We start from the raw sequence: 20,414 nt of genomic DNA, 5'->3' as shown, positions 1-20,414 counted from the left end.
TTTCTGGTATGATAGAATTAAATAACTAAATAAATATTTCTCAGTAATAACTCACAGGGTATATTGCTAGCAATGAATATCGCTTGGAATTCAATACGATAGTTCCCAGGAGATACCACGGAAGGGCCGACTTGGCTGAGTATACTGCTGGCAGTAGGGTTCTTAGTCTCCATTATTATGATAAATATGAATGAAAAGGCAGGTCAATTAGCCCATCGTGATGAATACAACTGGGATTCAGCACGATAGTTTCCAGAGGGAAACACGTGGAAGTCGATCTGGTAGGGTATATTGTTAGCAATGGGACTGGTAGTCCGCATTACTAGACTAGAAGGGGTTCGAATTAAAGAGGTCCTGGTGTGATTAATAATGAAACCAACATGATGTAACTGTCACAGTTTATTTTCTATCGAATTTAATACAACGTTTTTATTGTTTTAAGAGTAATTTATTGCGACTTACAACTATTTTTTTTTTTATAAATAAATAAATATCTGTGGGATTGGTATGAAACGGAACGTATGTTAAAAGTGAATGTTGTATGCATAGATTGGAATACGAGGATTGAAAGAGTGGAGTGTAAAAAATGTGGAGTGAAGAGAGGAACGGTTGGAGAGAAAGATTAAGATGGACGACAAATGAACAAGTGTGTGTGTGCTCCTAAGAATTATTTCTAAGAATTAGTTTTGAAGTTATATAAAAGTTAAATCGCTTGTGTATAGAAGGAATTTTATTTCTGGCTCCTTGGACCTCCTTATCAATAAAACAAAAATCTGCAAGATGTAGCTATGACGTTGTTTTGAAAATTACAACAATTTGCATTTGAGCAACGTTTCACTTTATCATATCTCAAGTTTAATTGTTAATGTCATATCAAACAGTAACTGTACATGTTCTATTTACTTAATAATCAATATGTACCCTTTAATTATATAATATTATTGTTTTTATCACATTAATCATTGTTCCTTTATTTTAAATTATTCATTCAAGTAGAATAACATAAGTGGTATAGATAGATAGATAGATAATTTATTTACATTACTTACAGCTCACAAATTACAATATAAACATACACATAATACACAGTAAAAGAGATAAAAGAATAAATAATTAAAAAAAAGTAACAAAACAAAAAAAAAACAAAAAGCAAAATATATAAACCAACAACAACATATTAAATCTCATTTACATATATTTACATTAAGAAATATTATTTTATCTGAACATAACAATCATCAGACTGATAATCAACAATGTTGTGGATAACATCATGACTGACGCTGATCCTCTCAATGCTGAAATGATCAGCTCAGCTCGATCGGTGCCCCACTGCATGCTGTTTCTAGCTGATGCAATTGCGTTTATACCAACATTGTATTCTGGAATGTTCGATTGGTTTTCACGAAGCCAGTTTTCCATCTGGGAATAAGAAGCAGGAATTTAATAAGCAATAATTTATTAGAATCTTTATTTACTATTGGCTTATTAAGACTACGTGACAGCAGTTACAAGATTCCGAGGACCTTCGAGAAAAGAGCATATTTCCTTTTAAAAGGCCGGCAGCACACCTGCAATGCTTTTGGTGTTATATATATATATATATATTCATAAGTCTGTAATTATATTGCAAATAGTATTCACTCGCTATTTTCCATGATTTTAGCGTCAGCTGTTTAAGTTTAAGTGTGATTGAAGAACATAAATACAAACATGTAAACATTTTTACAAACTTGTATTTATAATATTAGTAACATAATATACATTGAAACAGATACTACTTACATCATTCAGACCCTCTTCATTCAAATACGATGCTATGTTACTGATGACGCCTTCAAACGACGATTGTAAGACAACCCTAAAATAATTCATAAAAAATTTTGTCTTTAAATAATATAATTCAAAATTTTGTCTCATAAAAATGATTTCAAATGGGACAAAATCAATTATTTTGTTCTAAAAACTAAACTAATGTTCTAGTTTTGATAAAATTTCAACCAAGCTGTTTTTCTTTTCATATAAAAAAAATCATATTAGTTTAGAATTTATGGAGTTATAAGGTAACAAACATAAAAATAGCAACCGATTTGAGAGCTTTTTTCTTTTTGAAGCCGGTTGTAAATTAAACTACCGAACTGATTTTGATAAAATTTCTTTGTATGTATATCCTTTCAGATAAAAAAACATCCATATCGGTTCAGATTTGACGAAGGTAGAAGGTAATAAACAATAAAATACAACCGAAATGAGTATCTTTTTTTGAAGTCGGTTGAAATCAAAATTGCTGTTCGCATCTGTTTGTTTTTACTATTACTTGTTCGCATGCATTTTATACGGAAATTACAGTTATTAATATATTTACTCCTGGCTGACCCCGCGAATTATCGGGGGGGAAAGGGATTGTTAGTAATGAAGACTGAGGATCCCATTGCTAGCAATATATCCAACTAGGTCGACCTCCTCGCGGTTCTCCCTGGAAACTATCATGGTTAATTCCTGATGAATCCATCATGATGGGCTAACTCGCCTGTTTTCATTCTCATCGATCACCCTTCACCGGTGCTCTGCCAGCGTATCCCATTAACGCAGGCGGGGTTACCATATCATTTTCACCCATAAAAAAAGACCCCGCGAACTTCGTACCGCCTAACAGTCGATTCTTTAATTTTTCATTGTTTTTAATACTTATTCTGCTATTCGGGACGCCGGGTCAGCTAGTAAGATAAAAAAAGAAATAGAAAAATTATAAAACACGCCGTGCCACGTCACTCAATTGTTTTGCCTTCCCGGAACCTCTTCACTAACGCTTGAACTTTACGATATGGTATTAAGGTTCAAATTGATTTTTAAGTATTCTTAGAAATAGTTTGTATGGGAGTATAGAAAAGTGTTTCTTTAGACTTTATCAGGCAATTTTTTAAATTTTGCTCTCCGTTAGAACCATCCTTGAACTTCAAGATATATTCTAAAAAAGGAATTAGCGAAATCGGTTCAGATATTCTTGAGATTTGCGCTTAGCAACACATTCAGCGATACATTTTTATATTATAGATAGAAGATTTATATGTATAAATACATCCTAATTTTGAAGTCAGGGCGAATCGTTGGTATATAAATATCTCCTAATTTTATACTAATTGTACTACTTTGATAATAGTAGACAAGTACCTCTAACAACTGCATCACGAATTATATTACAGTGCATTTTTTTTATTTGATACTCTCTTACATATATTATAAGTATTATTTTACTATGTACCTAGTAGGTGTTACTTACGCTCTTCTGATATCATCAAATCTCTCTTTGAAAAACTGAAGTACGACGTTTGCATTCTCTTGACTGCCCATGTAAAGGAAAGTGAAGGCATTGCTCCTATCTTGAGCCTTGACTTCCTCGGTCAGAATATTCTCCAAGTGCCTGATAATCATAAGTATTTTAATCATTTTACTAGGTATTAAACTAAAGTGTTTTGTTTGATAAATGTTATTAGAAATAAGTTAATAGTCGTTAATAGATTGACGATACTTAGTGGAACTTTACACACATGTAGAATAGAATAGAAATTATCTATTGTCAGAAAAACACAGCAATATTATATATAAGGAGTATCTCATATTTGACAAAAGGAACTGGCTCAGCTGATGCTGCGAGTGTCCCAGTGTAATGTGTACAGCTGCACAACGCTGGTTTTCAGCCAGTCCCTTTCTTGAGAAAAAAATCTAAATTGCGAAATTATTAACAAATAAAAAATCTTTTTTTTTATGCTACATAAAATGGTAGATAATCTGACGGGCCACCTGATAGAAAATGGTAACCGTCGCCTATAGACATGAACAGTACCATGGATATAACAGAATATACTGTTTCGCCCATGATACCCCCCATGCGTTGCCATTCCTGAGGACTCAGGTGTTATTTCTCTGTACTCTGTAAATTTACTACATTAATCATATTCTTATGTGTTCCTAGTAAATTTACAAGAATAACAGTGCGTATTATTGCGTATATGTAACAAAAAAGAGATTGCTTGAACAATAACTGTTTGCTGATTAAACATTTAACCTAAATTTAAATAGTAAACATTATAATATTATTAGAGGTATATTAACTCGTAGAGAGGTTAACGGCTTCCAAGTTACCAAAATAAAATGACAGATTAAAACTAGTTTTACATTTGTACAAATAAAATTAAAACATCATTGTTTTCAGTATCTGTATTAAAAAGACAATGGGCATCAATGTGATTACAGCATTTTGTTCAATAATAAAGCATTTTAATAATACACAGTGCCGTTCATGACAGTTTACATGTTTGCCTATTATTAAAGTGTTCAGTTTTATGCATCAGGGATTTGCTTATTTCTGAAATTAAAATGAAGCTTGTAATTCAGAATAATTTAAATCTCTAGCATTCGTTTAAGGGTTTGTTCTACTAATGAAACTCAACATTTCTCTTCCAGAAATATGGATAGATACATATTATACTTATACAAAAATATACTCAAATAAAATCATCTTACTAAATATAGGTTGAGCAAACTGAGCAAAAAATTTGATCTTGGAATGAAGGTGTCTTGGTTGCACTGAGATGAAACTTGCTACAATGATATCGTTTTAAATGGTAGTCTCTGTTAAGAGTCCTTCCAAGTTATTTTAAGGCAATAAGACTAATTAGAGTGAAGGACAATAGGGAAACAATATTATCATCAGATTGCTAGCAATAATACCTCTCAAGTCAATCTCCATACACACACAATTATGAATAAAATAATTTTGTCACGTTAAGCCAAATGACTTAGCGTCATCATCACCAATCATTTGTTATTGATACCCCGCCAGCTTACTCGTATACCAATAACCAAGGCGGGGCCATTATTCCATTTTCATCTCCTTAAAAATAATTATCATCACGACCACTTACTCTCGAATGGCCCTTTCGTCTTTAGTACAGCCCAAGGCTCGCAGCATAACAACCTCATCAGCTTGATTATTGGAGTTCAGCCTTCGAGTCCTCATGTTACTCCAGTCGTCATAATCTCCCTGCCGTAAGCCCGTGCAGAACACGTGGCGACGTAGGTTAGGGTCCACGCTGAAATATAATCCTTGCTTTTGAATAATGTTGGAAGTGATCATTATATTAGTTGTTAACAGTCCACTGCTGAATATAGCCCGCCCCCCCCATAAGGTTTTTCCAAATACTACTTATTTAATGGCAATATATCGTCACCTCTATGTTAAACTTACAAAACTGAAAAAGATACATTTTACAGAGGAACGTTTTGAAACATTAGAATGCAAATAACTCTTGATAGAAGACTACTGTAAAAGATCATGCTAACATTTTAGTTTTAAAATCCTGTTTTTTATTGAATGCGCTTAATTAATTATTGTTATATTACAAGTATCAGAACTAAATAATAAAATTCGTTACTTTGCACTTTCATACATGAGAGTTCCTAGATATTGAGTTATACAACAGCAAATCTACGAAAGTAGCAGTTTCGTAAGTCGCCAAAGAAAATAATTTATTTTAATATCTGACAAACTAACGAAAGTGCCACTTTCATAAATATACAAAGGTATAAATCACGTGTTTTGAAGAGAACTTCAGTTTAAACAACAACGTTATAGCAATCATTCATGTAAAATAACAAAATCAGGATTGAAAAATTGATAAAATAATTATTGAAATTTTCAAATTAAAGTATTTATTATAAAAAATACTATTAAAATATGCTAAGTAAGTTTACTTTGGATATATCACAAAAATATGGAGATTCGGGCTACTCGATTTCTTTAACCGTTAGAGATAGAAATTTGAAAATAAGTCACAATAAGTAGGATGACGCAAAATGTAGAATTTTAAAGAAATGTCAAACTTGAAAAAACTGCAGATTCGTAAAATTGCCATAGAGGTGACGATATAAGCTACTCTGCTCGGGAAAATATAAATAAAAACATTCTATTTTTATAAAAACATTTTACATTTAGTTTAGGGTATTATTATTATTTCTGCTGCTTTAATATGGGTTTATGCAAACTATAAAATTTATGCAGATACTTCATCCATAATACACCTTGTTGAGGTACACAATATTTAACAAGTAGGTATATTAAATACATGGTACTTAAACTAAAAGAATACTACACCATTAATTGAAGTACCAATCATATGAGCCAATCTACAATATGAAATTCGTGTATCAAATTTCATTTAAATCCGTTCTCATATTTAAGAACGGACTTAATAATATTTAAACAATTATACAACCTTTCACATATAATATTTTAGTTTATTTTGATTAGGATATATATATATATATATTTGATCAACTGGATAAGCTTTACGGTCTTCCAATACGCTCACCCAGGAGAGCATCAGTACAATAACACATATATTAAAATTATAATTAAAAAGAATAATATTAATAATATTAAAATCCTATAAAACCACATAACAGCAATAGAAATAACCTCTATATCTTAAATCTCTGAACACAAACACTCTGTGGTCATCCGACGAAACTCCAGCAAGTTGGAGGCAAACACGTCTAATTGCGGATACCGGCTCAAAACATCACTGAATAGTTTCAAAGTGAGTAGAGCTTGTTTAGCCAACTCTGTTCTTCTTAACGGAATATGAAATAAGTACCATCTACTTGCTTGCATGTAGTTACTGGGCGCCTCTATTGATATTGATACCAGTACAGTTTGTTTGCATTTTATTGATTGACTGGATAAATAGCAGTAGCCTATGTCCCTCATCTCAAGTACTACGTATGCCAAAATTCGTGTCATTTTTATGTGTAGTGGAAACTCTTTCTCTTTCTATCGATCTTCTCTGTACATTTTCGTTTTAAAGTTAAAATAAATAATTATTCTTTACAAATCTCTATAATATTTGTATGTCAATATCGTGACTAGAAGCTATCAGTTATCAGTGACTAATAGTATTACCATATAAAACATAAAGGGTAATAAAACTTAATCTGCGAAAGTGATGGCCTTATAAAAGTATAAGGAAATTGGCCTTGCCTTGTTTATAAGTCATTAGATGATTAGCCAAAGCCTGCTTTATACCTGTTACTAGGAAAAAATAGCACAACAGGGATTCCCCGTGCGAACTCTTTTTTAGTTTTTTTTTTTTGTGTGCAATCGTAGCCACGTTGCTTTGTGTAAATGAGATCCAAATTTGCGACATAAGATCATCCTGAAGAAGACTTCCAGATGAGGTTGAAACAATTGTTGAAAGTAACAAAAATAGTAAGTTCAAAAAGTCTCATATACATGACATCTGAGATTCTATTATAGATCGGACAAGTTTAGGAAACGAATTTTTGACACGGATTTCAATATTTTTGGTTGAACCCTCAGATATTAGTTGCACGCATACATATTCGTTGCGTCTGTGTCTCAAATATAGTGTAACTCCAAATGCTTGAATTCAGATAGACCTCTTGTGCTTCCTCGACATTGAAAGGTGGGCGTGTATGAATAGGCATTATACGCTCTTACTGGATACAAGTACTTTTTAATTGGCCCTTCTTTAGCATGCCATCTATTTGGTTGACAAAATTCTATCTAGAATGTCCCTTACCGATATCTCCATTCATTTGTACTCAATAAAACTATATTCTAAATTGCCTGGTTTATTATAACACTATCTAGAGAGAATACTAGAGTATATAACTAAAGGATTAGATGATTGATGTGATTGTGTGACACTTATCTATAATAATGATCATTCTAATTTTTTATACTACTATAGTAGCAAACAAGCATACGGCCCGTTTTACAATAAACGGGGTCACCTAAGATGACTATAACACCAAAGATATCACGCCTTTCAGAAACCAATTATGGTTTATGGTCAATATTGGAGTATTAACTCCTTTCTTGAAGAATCCCATGCTGTAGTCTTAAGGGACTAGCTGTAGCATCGGTAGTAAGATCATTTCAATTTAAAGTATAATGTGCAAAAAATGATAATTTTGATGGTAGTACTTATTAATAATAACTTACTTTACATTTGCAGTCTTAAATGCGTTATACTGTTCCGTGGCGTTACTAAGACAACCTGGGTAACCGATATTGCAAGCGAAGGACAAAATATGGAACCTATTGAGGGTTCTGGTAAAACGTTCACCAGGCTGGCCAACATATCCAAGATCTTGAACAACTGCATCTAGGAATTGGTAAAGAAGATCCTGAAAATATAAATGATAATTTGCTTGTAGTATTATATGAAAATTTGTGTACTGATGAAGTAGGATTGCAAATACTTTTTAAGATATATAAATGGAGTAACAGACTCACCTGTATTATACATTATTAGAATACATTAACAGAGTTCCAATGAGGGATGATAGGCAAGAATGAAGTTAAATCATCCACTCATTATGACTATTAATATCAACATGATACTTAAATATCATTTTTCCTTACTTACAGTTTGTAATAATGGGGCAAGCGAGATAGGGCAACTAATACTCCGATACGATACTGTGTAACTTACATCAAATTGTGCTAAAGTACCAGGCAAATGTAGAAACCGATTACGTAGCCAGTTAAAACCGGATATAGCCGGATACCACGAGTAGAAACTGGTATCTTCTTTCAGGAAGTCAATGACACGGAATCCAAGTAAATATGGTATCCGCTCGGACCTCATGAGTGCAAACACATCGTCAACTATCTGAAAATCAAATTTAAGTAAATATACACACCTTTTTGTGCAACAGAATACGAGCCAAAATAACAGAATTTAAGGTTTCTGTCTGAGAACAATAATATCAAACTTGAAATTTGTCTTTACCTGAGCTCTGTTCAAATGATGAATGTTGTTATAGTCGCTTTTAAGAACAGTTGCAAGCCTTTCCCAATTTTGTGTATCGTAATTTACTCTATATATACCTGAAAGTGTTAATATGTATGTGTTAAATGCTTCTTATATATATTTAGAAGGTACATTTTATTATTTGATAACAAAACTTAGAATATTTATTTTCAAATTATTACATAAGCAATATTGACGATTTTGTTCGCGTGTACGGGATATGTTTATTAACCGAGATAAAAAGCATTCTAAGTCCTTTTTCATCCCATATAGTACGTGCTTTCTAAATCTCATAGTGATTGGTTAAGCCGTTAAGTCGCTATAAGGTAATAAACAAACACCATATCACATTTTTAAAATTAATAAGGTAGTTTAATTATTTGAACTCCTAGATATCTTTACTATTAGAATAAATATCTAATTGTTTTGTGTTTATAAAACTCTTACCTTTTTGTTGCACGTTGAAAATAACCCATTCCAGTCCAGGTTCCAATTGGATCTCATAAGTTTGATCAGTCATCAAGTGTCTAGGAGTCAGATCATTCCAATTGGTGTTGTTACTAGTGGTGAATGTTAAGGGCAATGGCCACACCTGGTCTGTTGGTTCAGCTGTAGCACTGATGAAGAATCGTTCCTAATAATAGAAGATTTGTATAAGAAGGAAGTAACTTATTTTATTGGATCAAAGCTATTATTCTTAATTATATGTTCGATAAGTGATTTTCTTGTAGATTTTTTTCCTACTATTCTTATCAACTCTCATATTAATATTTCTTATATTATTCCTGTGAAACACCTACCAGACTTTGTTTCATTCTTACGCCATAATAGAATCAATATATATTTAGGGTTTTTGGTAATTTGAATAAAGAAGTAGCTACACAAAAAGAAACAAAACTAAAATTAAGTTTAGATTTACATACATGTAACAACACAAGCATTGTTACTTTAGATGAAACTATTGCAAAAATAAACGAGATCATGTTTTCTGCTCAGACAACACTATAATAAAAATAAAAGCTTGTGACTTCATTACATTTTTTCATAAACAAATTTGAATGTTTTAGAAAATACCCAATTTTAAGTTGTCAATGTAATGAAATAATACTGAAATGTTAATAGAAGAATAAAAACATATAGAATAAGAATGTGAATTAACAACCTGATCAAATATATACGTATGTGTACAAAAATACAAGAAAATATAATGAAAGCATTATCAAACAAGAATTTGTAATGATGTAATTTATTTATTATATTTACAAACAAAGGGAGCTTGACAGTTTCCCAATTCGCTCCCTTAGTAATCACACACACACTCAAGTCCGGATACTGGCTCATGACACTGTAGCTCTATTCATCTCAACGGAACATGGAAGAAATCGCATCGACGTTTTTAATTATAGGGTCGCCAAAGCGCATGACATCCTTAGTATTGCATGCGTCCATAGGTTACAGTAACTGTTTACCATTAGACGAGCTGTATGCTTGTTTGCTACCTTCATGGTATAAAAAAAATCATGTTATTTTTTTTAACAATTACCTGTTTAAGACTTATAAGACCAGTATTTGTATTAACATCAACGTTCAGGACTGGATATCCGGGTTCGTCCACCCAATACTGCATGAATGCTTCTATATCAACATTTGTGACTTGTTGGCTATTTGAAACCTCTATTGCAAAGGCACGATACAGATCTTCTGGGATTGCATTCTCATAAGACCTAGGAATTAAGTTAATGGGAGAAACTTAATTAATATTAGCACAGATGAATATATTATTAAACTCTGATTTTTAATTTAAGATCATGTGATCTTATTTATAATTTTACGAAATTCTATCATTTAGAAAGCAATACGCTTTACAACGCTGACAAATAAACAATCGACAATCACGACAGAAACCACATTTGGAGGACAAGAAGAAAATTTAAAATAAGAATATTCAACAGCAATTCACCTGTCTATTAAAAATCTCTGCAGAGCTGCTTTGAAGGTGTCTTCTCCTAAGAAATGCTTCAACATGAGCAAGAAAGATGCTCCTTTGGAGTAGCTGATACCTGAGAAGTGGCCAGTGACCTGGGCTGGGCTGTTGACGGTGTGACGTAACGCTCTCGTATTAGCAGAGGCGTCAGATGACAAAGAACTTTGTAAATACATAAGTATGAACTGATCTTCGAGTTCCAGAGACTTGTCGACCTGTGTAGTAATAAATAAATTATGTATTAAGGTAGTGCAGTTGATGAAATTTTGAAAATATATTAAGTGAATTTGTAATTTTCAATGAGAATAAATATCTTAAACCTTAGAACCTCAGAAGAAACAATTTTACTCTTTAATTAATTGCTGTAATAAATACCTGAACGCTAATCTTAAATTGCATGTAGAAAACAAAAAAATGCCTTTAAAAGTGCCTTAAATGGCAAAACTGGTTAGATAATTCTACTTTTAGCAAAAAGACTAATAAAAGTATCAGTATGAGAACACAGATTGTTTAAAAACATATATTTAATTTACAAATTGCTTTTATTAAATCAATACACCGCCATTTATTCTCTCTGTTTAGCGTAACGGTTGACTGGTAGAGAATTACATCAGGCATTATGTCCGCCCTGTAGACATATTTTATTGTGTGCAAAAGTATAAATAAATAATTTAGGTATCTTCATATTGTGTGAATGTCATACAGATGGACAGAGCCATACCATAAGATTTCCATATGATACGACTTTTACGTTTTTACTAATTAATACTCGGTAGTCAAAGATTGTGACGGCCATAGTACTAATTCATGTCTAAATGTGATGGTTACTACAGTCCATTAAAATAGCTGTCAGCTTGTTTGTTTTGTTTTCATAAAAAAACATATCTGTATATGAGTAAACATAATTATACACGTACACAGCGTTTAAAGAAAATAATTTACATACAATTTGTTTTGTTATCTAAATTGCATGCAGTAATATTATTTGATGACAAAATCTATTCTTATCAGCAGATAACGACTTAGTGATGTACCTGATGAACAATCGTCAAAATACATGGAAATTAGTAACCGTTGCTTTTATATAAAACAACATCATAAACTAAGAAGAAAGTGATTGCAAATAATCGAGTTTTGTAGCTCCATCGCCAGCATGATATACCCTATCAGGTCAACCTCCACGTGGTTCCTCCTGGATACAAAGTTAACCACCATCGTGGTTAACTTTGTAGAGTTACATCACGGTAATAAACTGACCAGTTTTTGTCCTCATTTATCAGCCTTCACTGGTGCCCCGCCAGTGTTATCGGTATACGCTTTACACCGATAGCGCTAGCGGGGCACTTATCGGTTACCATTCCACTTTCATCCATTAAAAAAAAATCACAATAATCAATTTCGCTAAATACAATATAATATTTATGGTACAAGTATCTTTTACGCATTGCGTTGATCGGGAATAAGATATTATTATGAGTATATACAGTTATTTTCCACCGGTTTCAAATACAAAGAGATTCTCGATTCGGTCATATTTTCTTTTACGTTTGTCACCTCATAACTTCGTCAGTTGTAAACCGATTTGGAAAATTCTTTTTCTATCTGAAAAGATATACTTACAGATTGGTCCTATAGTGATATTATCAAAATCGGTTTAGTATTTTAATTTTTACATCAAACTAACTGGTTTTGTTATAATTTAAGTTGTATTTTTTGTGGGACCTTAATTATATTATTACAAATGTTAAATAACATTAATTTCTTTTAAATAAATAATTATGCGAAGACGAATTTATTTTTTAATTCTGTATTTTTATTTCTTAGCCTGAAGGGAAAAATTGTTACTTATTTTATGCATTTTGTTTTTATTTTTCTCACTATGCATATTGTTGTTTGTGTGCTGTGAGTAATGCAAATAAATTATCTATCTATCTATCTATCTATCTACCTACACTATCGGTACACACTGGCGGGGTACCTATGAGGGATGACAGGTGAGAAGGAAACAGGTTAGTTGACTCATAATGATGAATTCTTAAAGAATTAAACAAAATGGTTTCTAGGAAAAACTACGTGAAGACTTAGAGTTGATTTTGAAATAATAATTATTTATTGCTTTTGCTCGCGTCGTTTCTAAATATTATTGTAATCTAGAGAAAAATATAATATATCTAAAATTTTGCTGCTATCACAGAAAATCTAATAAATGGTTGATAAAATTTACTCTTTTAAAATATCACTCACCCCATCCATAGCGAAATATTCGAAGTAACTGGCAAACCCTTCATTCATCCATACATTTTCCCACCATTTACATGTGATCAAATTGCCGAACCATTTATGAGCGAGTTCATGCGCTGTTATCGTCCCTATATTCAGTTTATCCACAGAATTTGTTTCGCCCTCTTCGTACAGCAGACGAAGTTCTCTGTAAAGAACGAAAGAGATAGAAAACATTTTTATACAAAATCCTAGCTGTATACCGCAACTCTGCCCGTGTGTGTACATAAAGTATACTCTATTTAAGATATAACCTACCTATGTAACAAATTTCATTCAAATCTGTTCAGTAGTTTTTACGTTAAAAGGTAACAAACATCCATCTATCTATAACTTTTGCATTTATTAAATTCATAAGAAAACAATACTTCTGCGTTACTGAGATATATTGATTAAATGGAATTAGTATATAAATATATATAAATAATATACCATATTCTTATATGGACTACTATTAATTTCGTTCGATCAAATTTAGGATAGAGAAGATACTTTCCTAAATAGTAAATGTATACAAAATTTCAAGATGATTGCTTGCCAAAAAATTTACTAATTCACATTTACATTATAACTAAAAAATGTCCAAAAGCATATAAATAAATAACTACGATAATTAGACTTATTTATACATGGATTTTCGTTCTTTTTATATCTAAACAGAAAAACAAACAATCAAACATCTTGACACTTACAACGTGCTACATTTAGTATTAGTCCATTACCCTAAGGTTGTCTCGAAAAGATTGCTCTCAGCAATAAGGTCGCCTTACTGTACTTATACAATTGTATCGTTATATCTATTAATTGTCTTGTTTTTTTCCTGTATTGTATAATTCAAATAAAGTATACTCATTCATTCATTTATTTGTAAAGAAAAATCCCAGTTTAAGTTCGGGGACACTGTTTTAATGAACAATTTTATGTAGCTTAATTGTTTTATAATAAACATTAATTATAATTTATAATAAACATCAAACGTAATTATAAAACCTACAGATAAATGATAGGGTCATTTTAGTTTTTAACTGATATTATCTTAAGAAGTTCAAATATTACTTAAGAAACTTACCTATATGTCACCAAGCCCCAATTCTCTGTAGCTCCAGATGCCCAATCGGGAGATGCGATCTGATCGTTCTTCATGCCCTCTTCCATAGAGTAGTAACTAATATTGAAGTAATTCTCCAACCATTTTGTAATAGGTGGTCCGACTTCCAAAGCGTATTCGCCCTGGCCTTGAGCTTCAGGTCTAGCCAAGATACGGTATGACTCTTGATAATTCTTGTTATCAGCAATGACAGTGAATTCTTCACTGATGTGGAAAGTGATCAAGTAGGCTGACATTCTTGGGGTGGTATGGAAAATCTCTTTCACACGATCTCCCTCGCTGTAAAATGGTATTATGAAATTAATAGATTCAATAAGCTTTCAACAATGATTCTCGTACAATGATTAAACATACAGTTTTCAATAACTTTCATTGCAATAGAAAACGTTTTAAAGTAGACCCGCGCATCCATGGGGGGGGGGGGATTACATTATGATAACCAGGTACACAAGGGGGGGAGTGATTGTTGGTAATGCGAACTACCAGCCCCATTACTAGCAATATCTCCTCTCCATCCCTCACTGGTGCCCCGCCAGCATATGTTAGCGTTAGCGCAGGTGGGATTGCCATTCCATTATCATACATTAAAAAAATACCAGGTATACAAAAACGAACAAAAAAAAAAGAATAAAGACATACTCCAACTAATAATATTTGCTGATGATTAAAATCGGACAAAGATTTCGCCTCTTTTGTTTAATTAAATTTAAACAGCATTTGAGACAGAGACTATACGGAATTCTCGTAATCTCGTACCTACCAAATCATTAATATTATAAACTATATACTATATACTTTTAATTCTGGAAATTAAACTACAGAATCTTATAGATATATTTCTTAATAATATTATGGTTGAGTTAAGAAATAGTTATCTTACGGATAGCTCTCTCTAAGTCGCATATTTGAGTAGGTTTCCCCGAAATGTGCTGGTCTATTAACGATAATGTTAAATGTAGACTTAAATCCAGGCTCATCAAAACTGGGAAACGCCTGTCTGGAGTTTACAGGCTGAAGATGGGTCGCAGCGTACCAACTGAAATAATAAAATGCAATGACTGAAACTGAAGACTGTTTATGAAGTCATTCTGTCTATTATTCCCTTTTTTTCATAAATATGCATCCTTAAATGTTTTAGACTAAATAACTGAATTCTTATTCCTGTTTTATCAGTCCATTGTTCATAAAATAACTAAAGGATTATTCCATATCATACAAAAGAGAATTCTCATATACTCAAGACATATTTTGTTTTAAAAGATTTTGAAAAAGCGAGCATTATATATTACCAAAAAGATAATATCTTAGTTCTCATTAGTAACGATTCACGTGCAATTTATGACAAAATACCATATAATCCATGCTAATTATATTTATACTACGCTTCCACCATATTCGTCATCAATTTTTTCTTCTACTGCTACTGCGAAAAAGCTACTTTCCCTCAACACCAATTCATATCCTTCATACAAATACTACTTATTACCTAATATATCATCGATAAACATACAATACATCCAAGTCATGTCTCTTACTAGATAGACAATGATATCAGTTAGGAAAATTTACAATCTAATCTAAATTTAACTGACAGTGTCTACGTGAAGCGCAACGACGTTTAAAGGTTCTCTAAATCTAATCTCGCAATAGTGACAGGCATGAAAAGTAATCTATTAAAATCGTTACATATTTGATTAGTATGTTGAACCATAGTTCATTCTTAATATTTTTCTTTCTCTAAATCGGAACTTTTATCATTCAACGGATTATTTTATTGTATGTTGTCTTTTTTTGCTATCTTGCTTTACTCATTCCTGTCCTCCATACTTCAGGAGGCGGATGCCACCAATAAATGCATTGCCAAAGAGGATAGACGTCGGGCAGGCAGCCGGTCGTAAAATTAAAAGCTAAAACCTCGTGTAATACGAATTAAAACTTATTACGCCGACCCCAAATAATTAGAATAAGGGCAGGAAGATGATGATATTATTTGTTGATTTTTGCCTACCTTTTAAGATAACTGGTGTGAAAAGAATGCTGGATCAAAATATTGAGTTTAGTGTAATATACTACTTACTGTAATTTTCCATTTCTGTCTCTATAACTGCCTCTGAAAACACCTCTTGAAAGTGGCGTCTCATTGATATTTCCTATATATACGATCCTTAATGAATAAACTTCTCCATTTTCTAACGTTACACCGTCAGCTAAATTGACTCTTAAGAAAAAGAACTGACGAATCCGTTCAAATGGGTTCGTTTGGTTTAAAAGCACTGGAACTCCTGTACTGTTGATCGATAAACTTACGGATATTATGTCTCTCACATTTTCTTGGATGATCAAACTATTAAGGTTATCTTTTACTGCCTGGAAAACAATATAAAGGAAACGGCTTATCAATTGCATTATAGTAAACAAAAAGTTAATTAAAAAAACGCGGGAGTCACATCAACAACCAGAGAAGCACCCAAAGTTATTATACTAATCATGACATTAAAGTGCATCTCTTTCTTGGACGTAAATCTATTCTCATTAAATGATAACGTGCAATACTCATTCACGAGACTAAGTGTAGAAATCTCTGTATAAAAATAATATAATTACACTGACCCACGCTTAATGTAAGGTTTTATTTCTAGTTTTTCATCTCCAGCACTAGTATCAATACCAATGATTTTGTTTTTTTTTTCCTACAATTATCTGGATTAAAAAATAATAGTGATTTATTTTATTTCACGTTTTATTAAGTTAATTACCATAGGTACTCTGCAATTTTATTAATTTTTTATTTGTTTATTTACAAAAAGTATTACACCAATTAAAGAAAGAGAATATAGTATTTTTTGTACTTACAAGGTACAAAATGCATCTTATCAATAAAGCAATTTTATGACCATATAGTTTACCACAAACATTTCTTTCTATATACCTATCTAAAAAAAAATATATTTTGATGTCGAATACAAACTTACCCTTATAGCGATTGTTACAACACCGTCAAAAGTAAATGGTTCCTTATCCGCTGGTGCTTCTTCAAAATAAGGCGTCACTTCTACATCATAATGTATTGGATCCAAATCCTCAGGTAGACGATAATCGAGTGGCTCATCATTTCGGGTTACCAATTCGTTAGAATCAAGTGGCACATCACCGACAACAGTCGCCAGCAAAGCTGGTATGAGCACCAGCCATTTTAACATGTTGCCGAATATGTATCTATAAATATGAATAATATAAAGTGAGTTTCACGTGCAATTCACACTTGTGTAAAGTATTAACATTGAAACAATAAGCAGTATAAAATTTCCAATTTAATATTTGCTAGCCTGCACAGATATTGTCATGCAATAAGTATCCATTCATTATCATACTAATATAAAAAAAAAATTGAACCAAATGACGTCTGTGTAAGAAGATATTTAAAAAAATTAGGAATTACAAAAGAGATTTATAGAGCACGAATAAATGGAGATGTCGGTATGGACTGTCCTAGATGGATATGTCGACTAAATAGGAGACGTGCTAAAGAAGAGTCAAATTAAAAGAGCCCATAATCGGCGAACGTGTATGAAAGTATTGATGAATGTGGAGGAATCAAAAGTGGTTTGTTTGAATCGAACCATTTAACGTTCCTTTGTTTGTGATACCTTAACGGGAGACAGGCTTGACTGATAAATATATAAAATTAAAAAACATTAACCCATTAATCAAATTAAAAAGAAGCTAAATGAATATTTCTTAGAATTTTTGTCTGTTTATCTCTATCTTTGTTCTGGCATACTGTAAAAAATACTGCACCAAATTAAATGTGGTTTTCTAAGTTATATTCCTGAAGTTCTAGCTTAAAATATGTGCATGTAGCTACGTGTTTCTTAAATACACATGTACGAAGTTGCGGGCAAAAATTAGTCAAATAATAAAATATTTAGATAGGTGTATATAAGGTTGGACAGAATGATGTAATAATACTCATGAAACAGTTTGTATAAAGGTGAAGTTACACTAAAGAAATACATAACATATAATAAATGGTACAACGTAGCTACATGGAGTCTTGGACAAAAATAATGTATATCATGTAAATAATGTATAACAATCATTACTAGCACCGCATTCGAGTATTCTGACACTTCCCTACGGTTGACTGGGAGAGAATGCTTTTAGCATTAAGTCCGCCATGTACACATATTTGTACTAATGAATAAATAAATAAAAACCTACTATGCAAATAGGGGGGAAAGGGATTGTTAGTAATGGAGACTGAGAATCCTATTGCTAGCAATATACCCAACCAGGTCGACCTCCTCGCGGTTCTCCCTGGAAACTATCATGGTTAATTCCTGATGAATTCATCATGACGGGCTAACTGGCCTGTTTTCATTCTCATCTATCACCCTTCACTGGTGCTTCGCCAGCGTATCCCGTTAACGCAGGCGGGGTTACCATACCATTTTCACCCATCAAAAAAAAAAAAACTATGCAAATAGTATAGAACAAAAATGATGACATTATTTGCAAGAATAAATCTTGCGAATAATTTATTACAGTTTAACCTGTACTTTTTTATAAATATTTATATCGTATCTACAGAAATTGGTCGATCATAGGTAATTATATATTTTCATAAACACTTTGTGGTACTGATTACAAAAAAAAACACATTACAATATATTATTGTTGAAGCAGTTTAAAAAGTTTTAAAGATAATCTTATCGCTAACCAATCTCTTCTATTCATTTATATGATGAAATTTTATGTTTTTCTATATTGAGTGCATACTCAAGGTCACAAAAACTAACTGTGTCAAAATTTTTATCAATGTATAAAGAATACTAAATCGACATAGATGAAAATTTGCAGGTAGATAGTCGAAATCCCAAAGTTAAGTTTATAAAGTTAGGTATCAATAACAAAGTAATAAATGCACGACATGAAGCAAACTAGAAGGGCAAAGAAATTGTGGAAAGCCCAAACTATCATATAGTGTTAAATAATGCAAACAAAGACATAAAGAAGCAGAAAATAAAGAAATCTATGGTAGATAATACAGTATACAAAACTAAAACTTATAAGAGACGCTAAAGATAGATAGTATGTGAAAACAGCTGACTCTATATCTATTAATTCTAATAGCGAACTATTATGACATCAACCAGTCTAGAAAGAATAGTATAAATAAATACAAGAAACATGATTAGAGAATAAGTATAATAATGAAATATATGATGATAATAAATGATGAACCAACTTATAAAAAGATATACACATATTTTTCACCACATCTGCCCTTCATACGCTTTTTGTTTTTACCTAATACCAAAATTTTATTATGCAATAAAGAATAAATAAATAAATAAATAAATAAAAAGGAGAATATTTAAATTTGAATATACTTTTTGTGTATACATATGTTAAGCCAATTATTCACTGGTAAAGTAGAAACTTTTCTTTTCTTTATTAAAGTAATTATTATTTATTGGCAGAATTAATTAATACTTGTAATAAAAACAAATGTGAATTTGTTAAAATTAAAATTATATATATATATAATAGCAATTATTATATATAAAAATAATAAATAGAAAACAATATAAATACGTACATTATTATTAATATTCAAGCAATACACTATTATAACACGTTCCGACTCCTTGATCTTACAAAATGGCTCAGTTCTGATGTTTCTATCACTTATCATATTTTCTTCTGTATGATAAACATATTAAGATTATATATTTTAAATATGTCGATATCATAAAGATATCGGAATATTATATTAGGTACTATACAAATTTCTTGATAATTGATATATTTACAAATACAAACTTATGACAGCGATTCCGTCTGTGAAGATTTTAAACAATAGCACATTGGCGGCATGTGTTTACTTGTCATCATCATGTCCAGTGCTGAACATAGGCCTCCCTCATAGACTATCATAGGAAATGAGGCTGTTTATGATTGGGAGATTTTGTCATTAGTTGCCACGCTTGGCAGGCGGATTGGCAATTGCAGTTTGGCTTTTGGTGATACCCTTTACCATTAAGTTCCTTTAGTCGCCTCTTACCGCACCCATGGAAAAAGAAAGGCCAATTCTATGCTGGAACCACATGGTTAATATTTTATTATAAAACTAGTTGACTCGGCGAACGCTGTTTTACCATATACTCGTACGTTATTTCTAGAACTATACGTAAAAATA

The 20,414-nt window shown here is 31.8% G+C and overlaps 1 protein-coding gene across 1 annotated transcript; it reads right to left on the bottom strand.

Annotated features, from left to right (window-relative positions):
* Window positions 1-388: 388 nt before the first annotated feature.
* LOC113515582 (membrane alanyl aminopeptidase-like) lies at window positions 389-19,907 on the bottom strand. Its single transcript, XM_052897596.1, has 16 exons — window positions 19,815-19,907; window positions 17,185-17,428; window positions 16,290-16,579; window positions 15,093-15,248; window positions 14,174-14,491; window positions 13,069-13,252; window positions 10,801-11,039; window positions 10,384-10,564; window positions 9,288-9,474; window positions 8,820-8,917; window positions 8,520-8,699; window positions 8,027-8,211; window positions 4,926-5,093; window positions 3,281-3,421; window positions 1,786-1,861; window positions 389-1,422 (listed from the first exon to the last, which is right to left on the bottom strand). The coding sequence occupies exons 2-16, from the start codon at window positions 17,410-17,412 to the stop codon at window positions 1,219-1,221; spliced, it is 2,835 nt and encodes a 944-aa protein (XP_052753556.1). The 5' UTR covers window positions 17,413-17,428; window positions 19,815-19,907; the 3' UTR covers window positions 389-1,218.
* Window positions 19,908-20,414: the final 507 nt, after the last annotated feature.

This window comes from Galleria mellonella, unplaced genomic scaffold (assembly GCF_026898425.1).
Source record: "Galleria mellonella isolate WM207_F2 unplaced genomic scaffold, CSIRO_AGI_GalMel_v1 utg37, whole genome shotgun sequence".
Classification (NCBI taxonomy): Eukaryota; Metazoa; Arthropoda; class Insecta; order Lepidoptera; family Pyralidae; genus Galleria; species Galleria mellonella.
The sequence above is the reverse complement of the archived record's forward strand: the minus strand, read 5'-3'. Positions and strand labels throughout refer to the sequence as shown.

Excerpts from the sequence above, each read along its gene's own strand:
- LOC113515582 (XM_052897596.1), bottom strand. The coding sequence starts at position 17,412 with ATGTTAAAATGGCTGGTGCTCATACCAGCTTTGCTGGCGACTGTTGTC. Across the intron at positions 15,249-16,289 it reads GACAGAAATGGAAAATTACA|TTGGTACGCTGCGACCCATC; the intron begins GTAAGTAGTATA and ends TTATTATTTCAG. Across the intron at positions 5,094-8,026 it reads TTTAAGACTGCAAATGTAAA|CGTGGACCCTAACCTACGTC; the intron begins GTAAGTTATTAT and ends ATTATATTTCAG.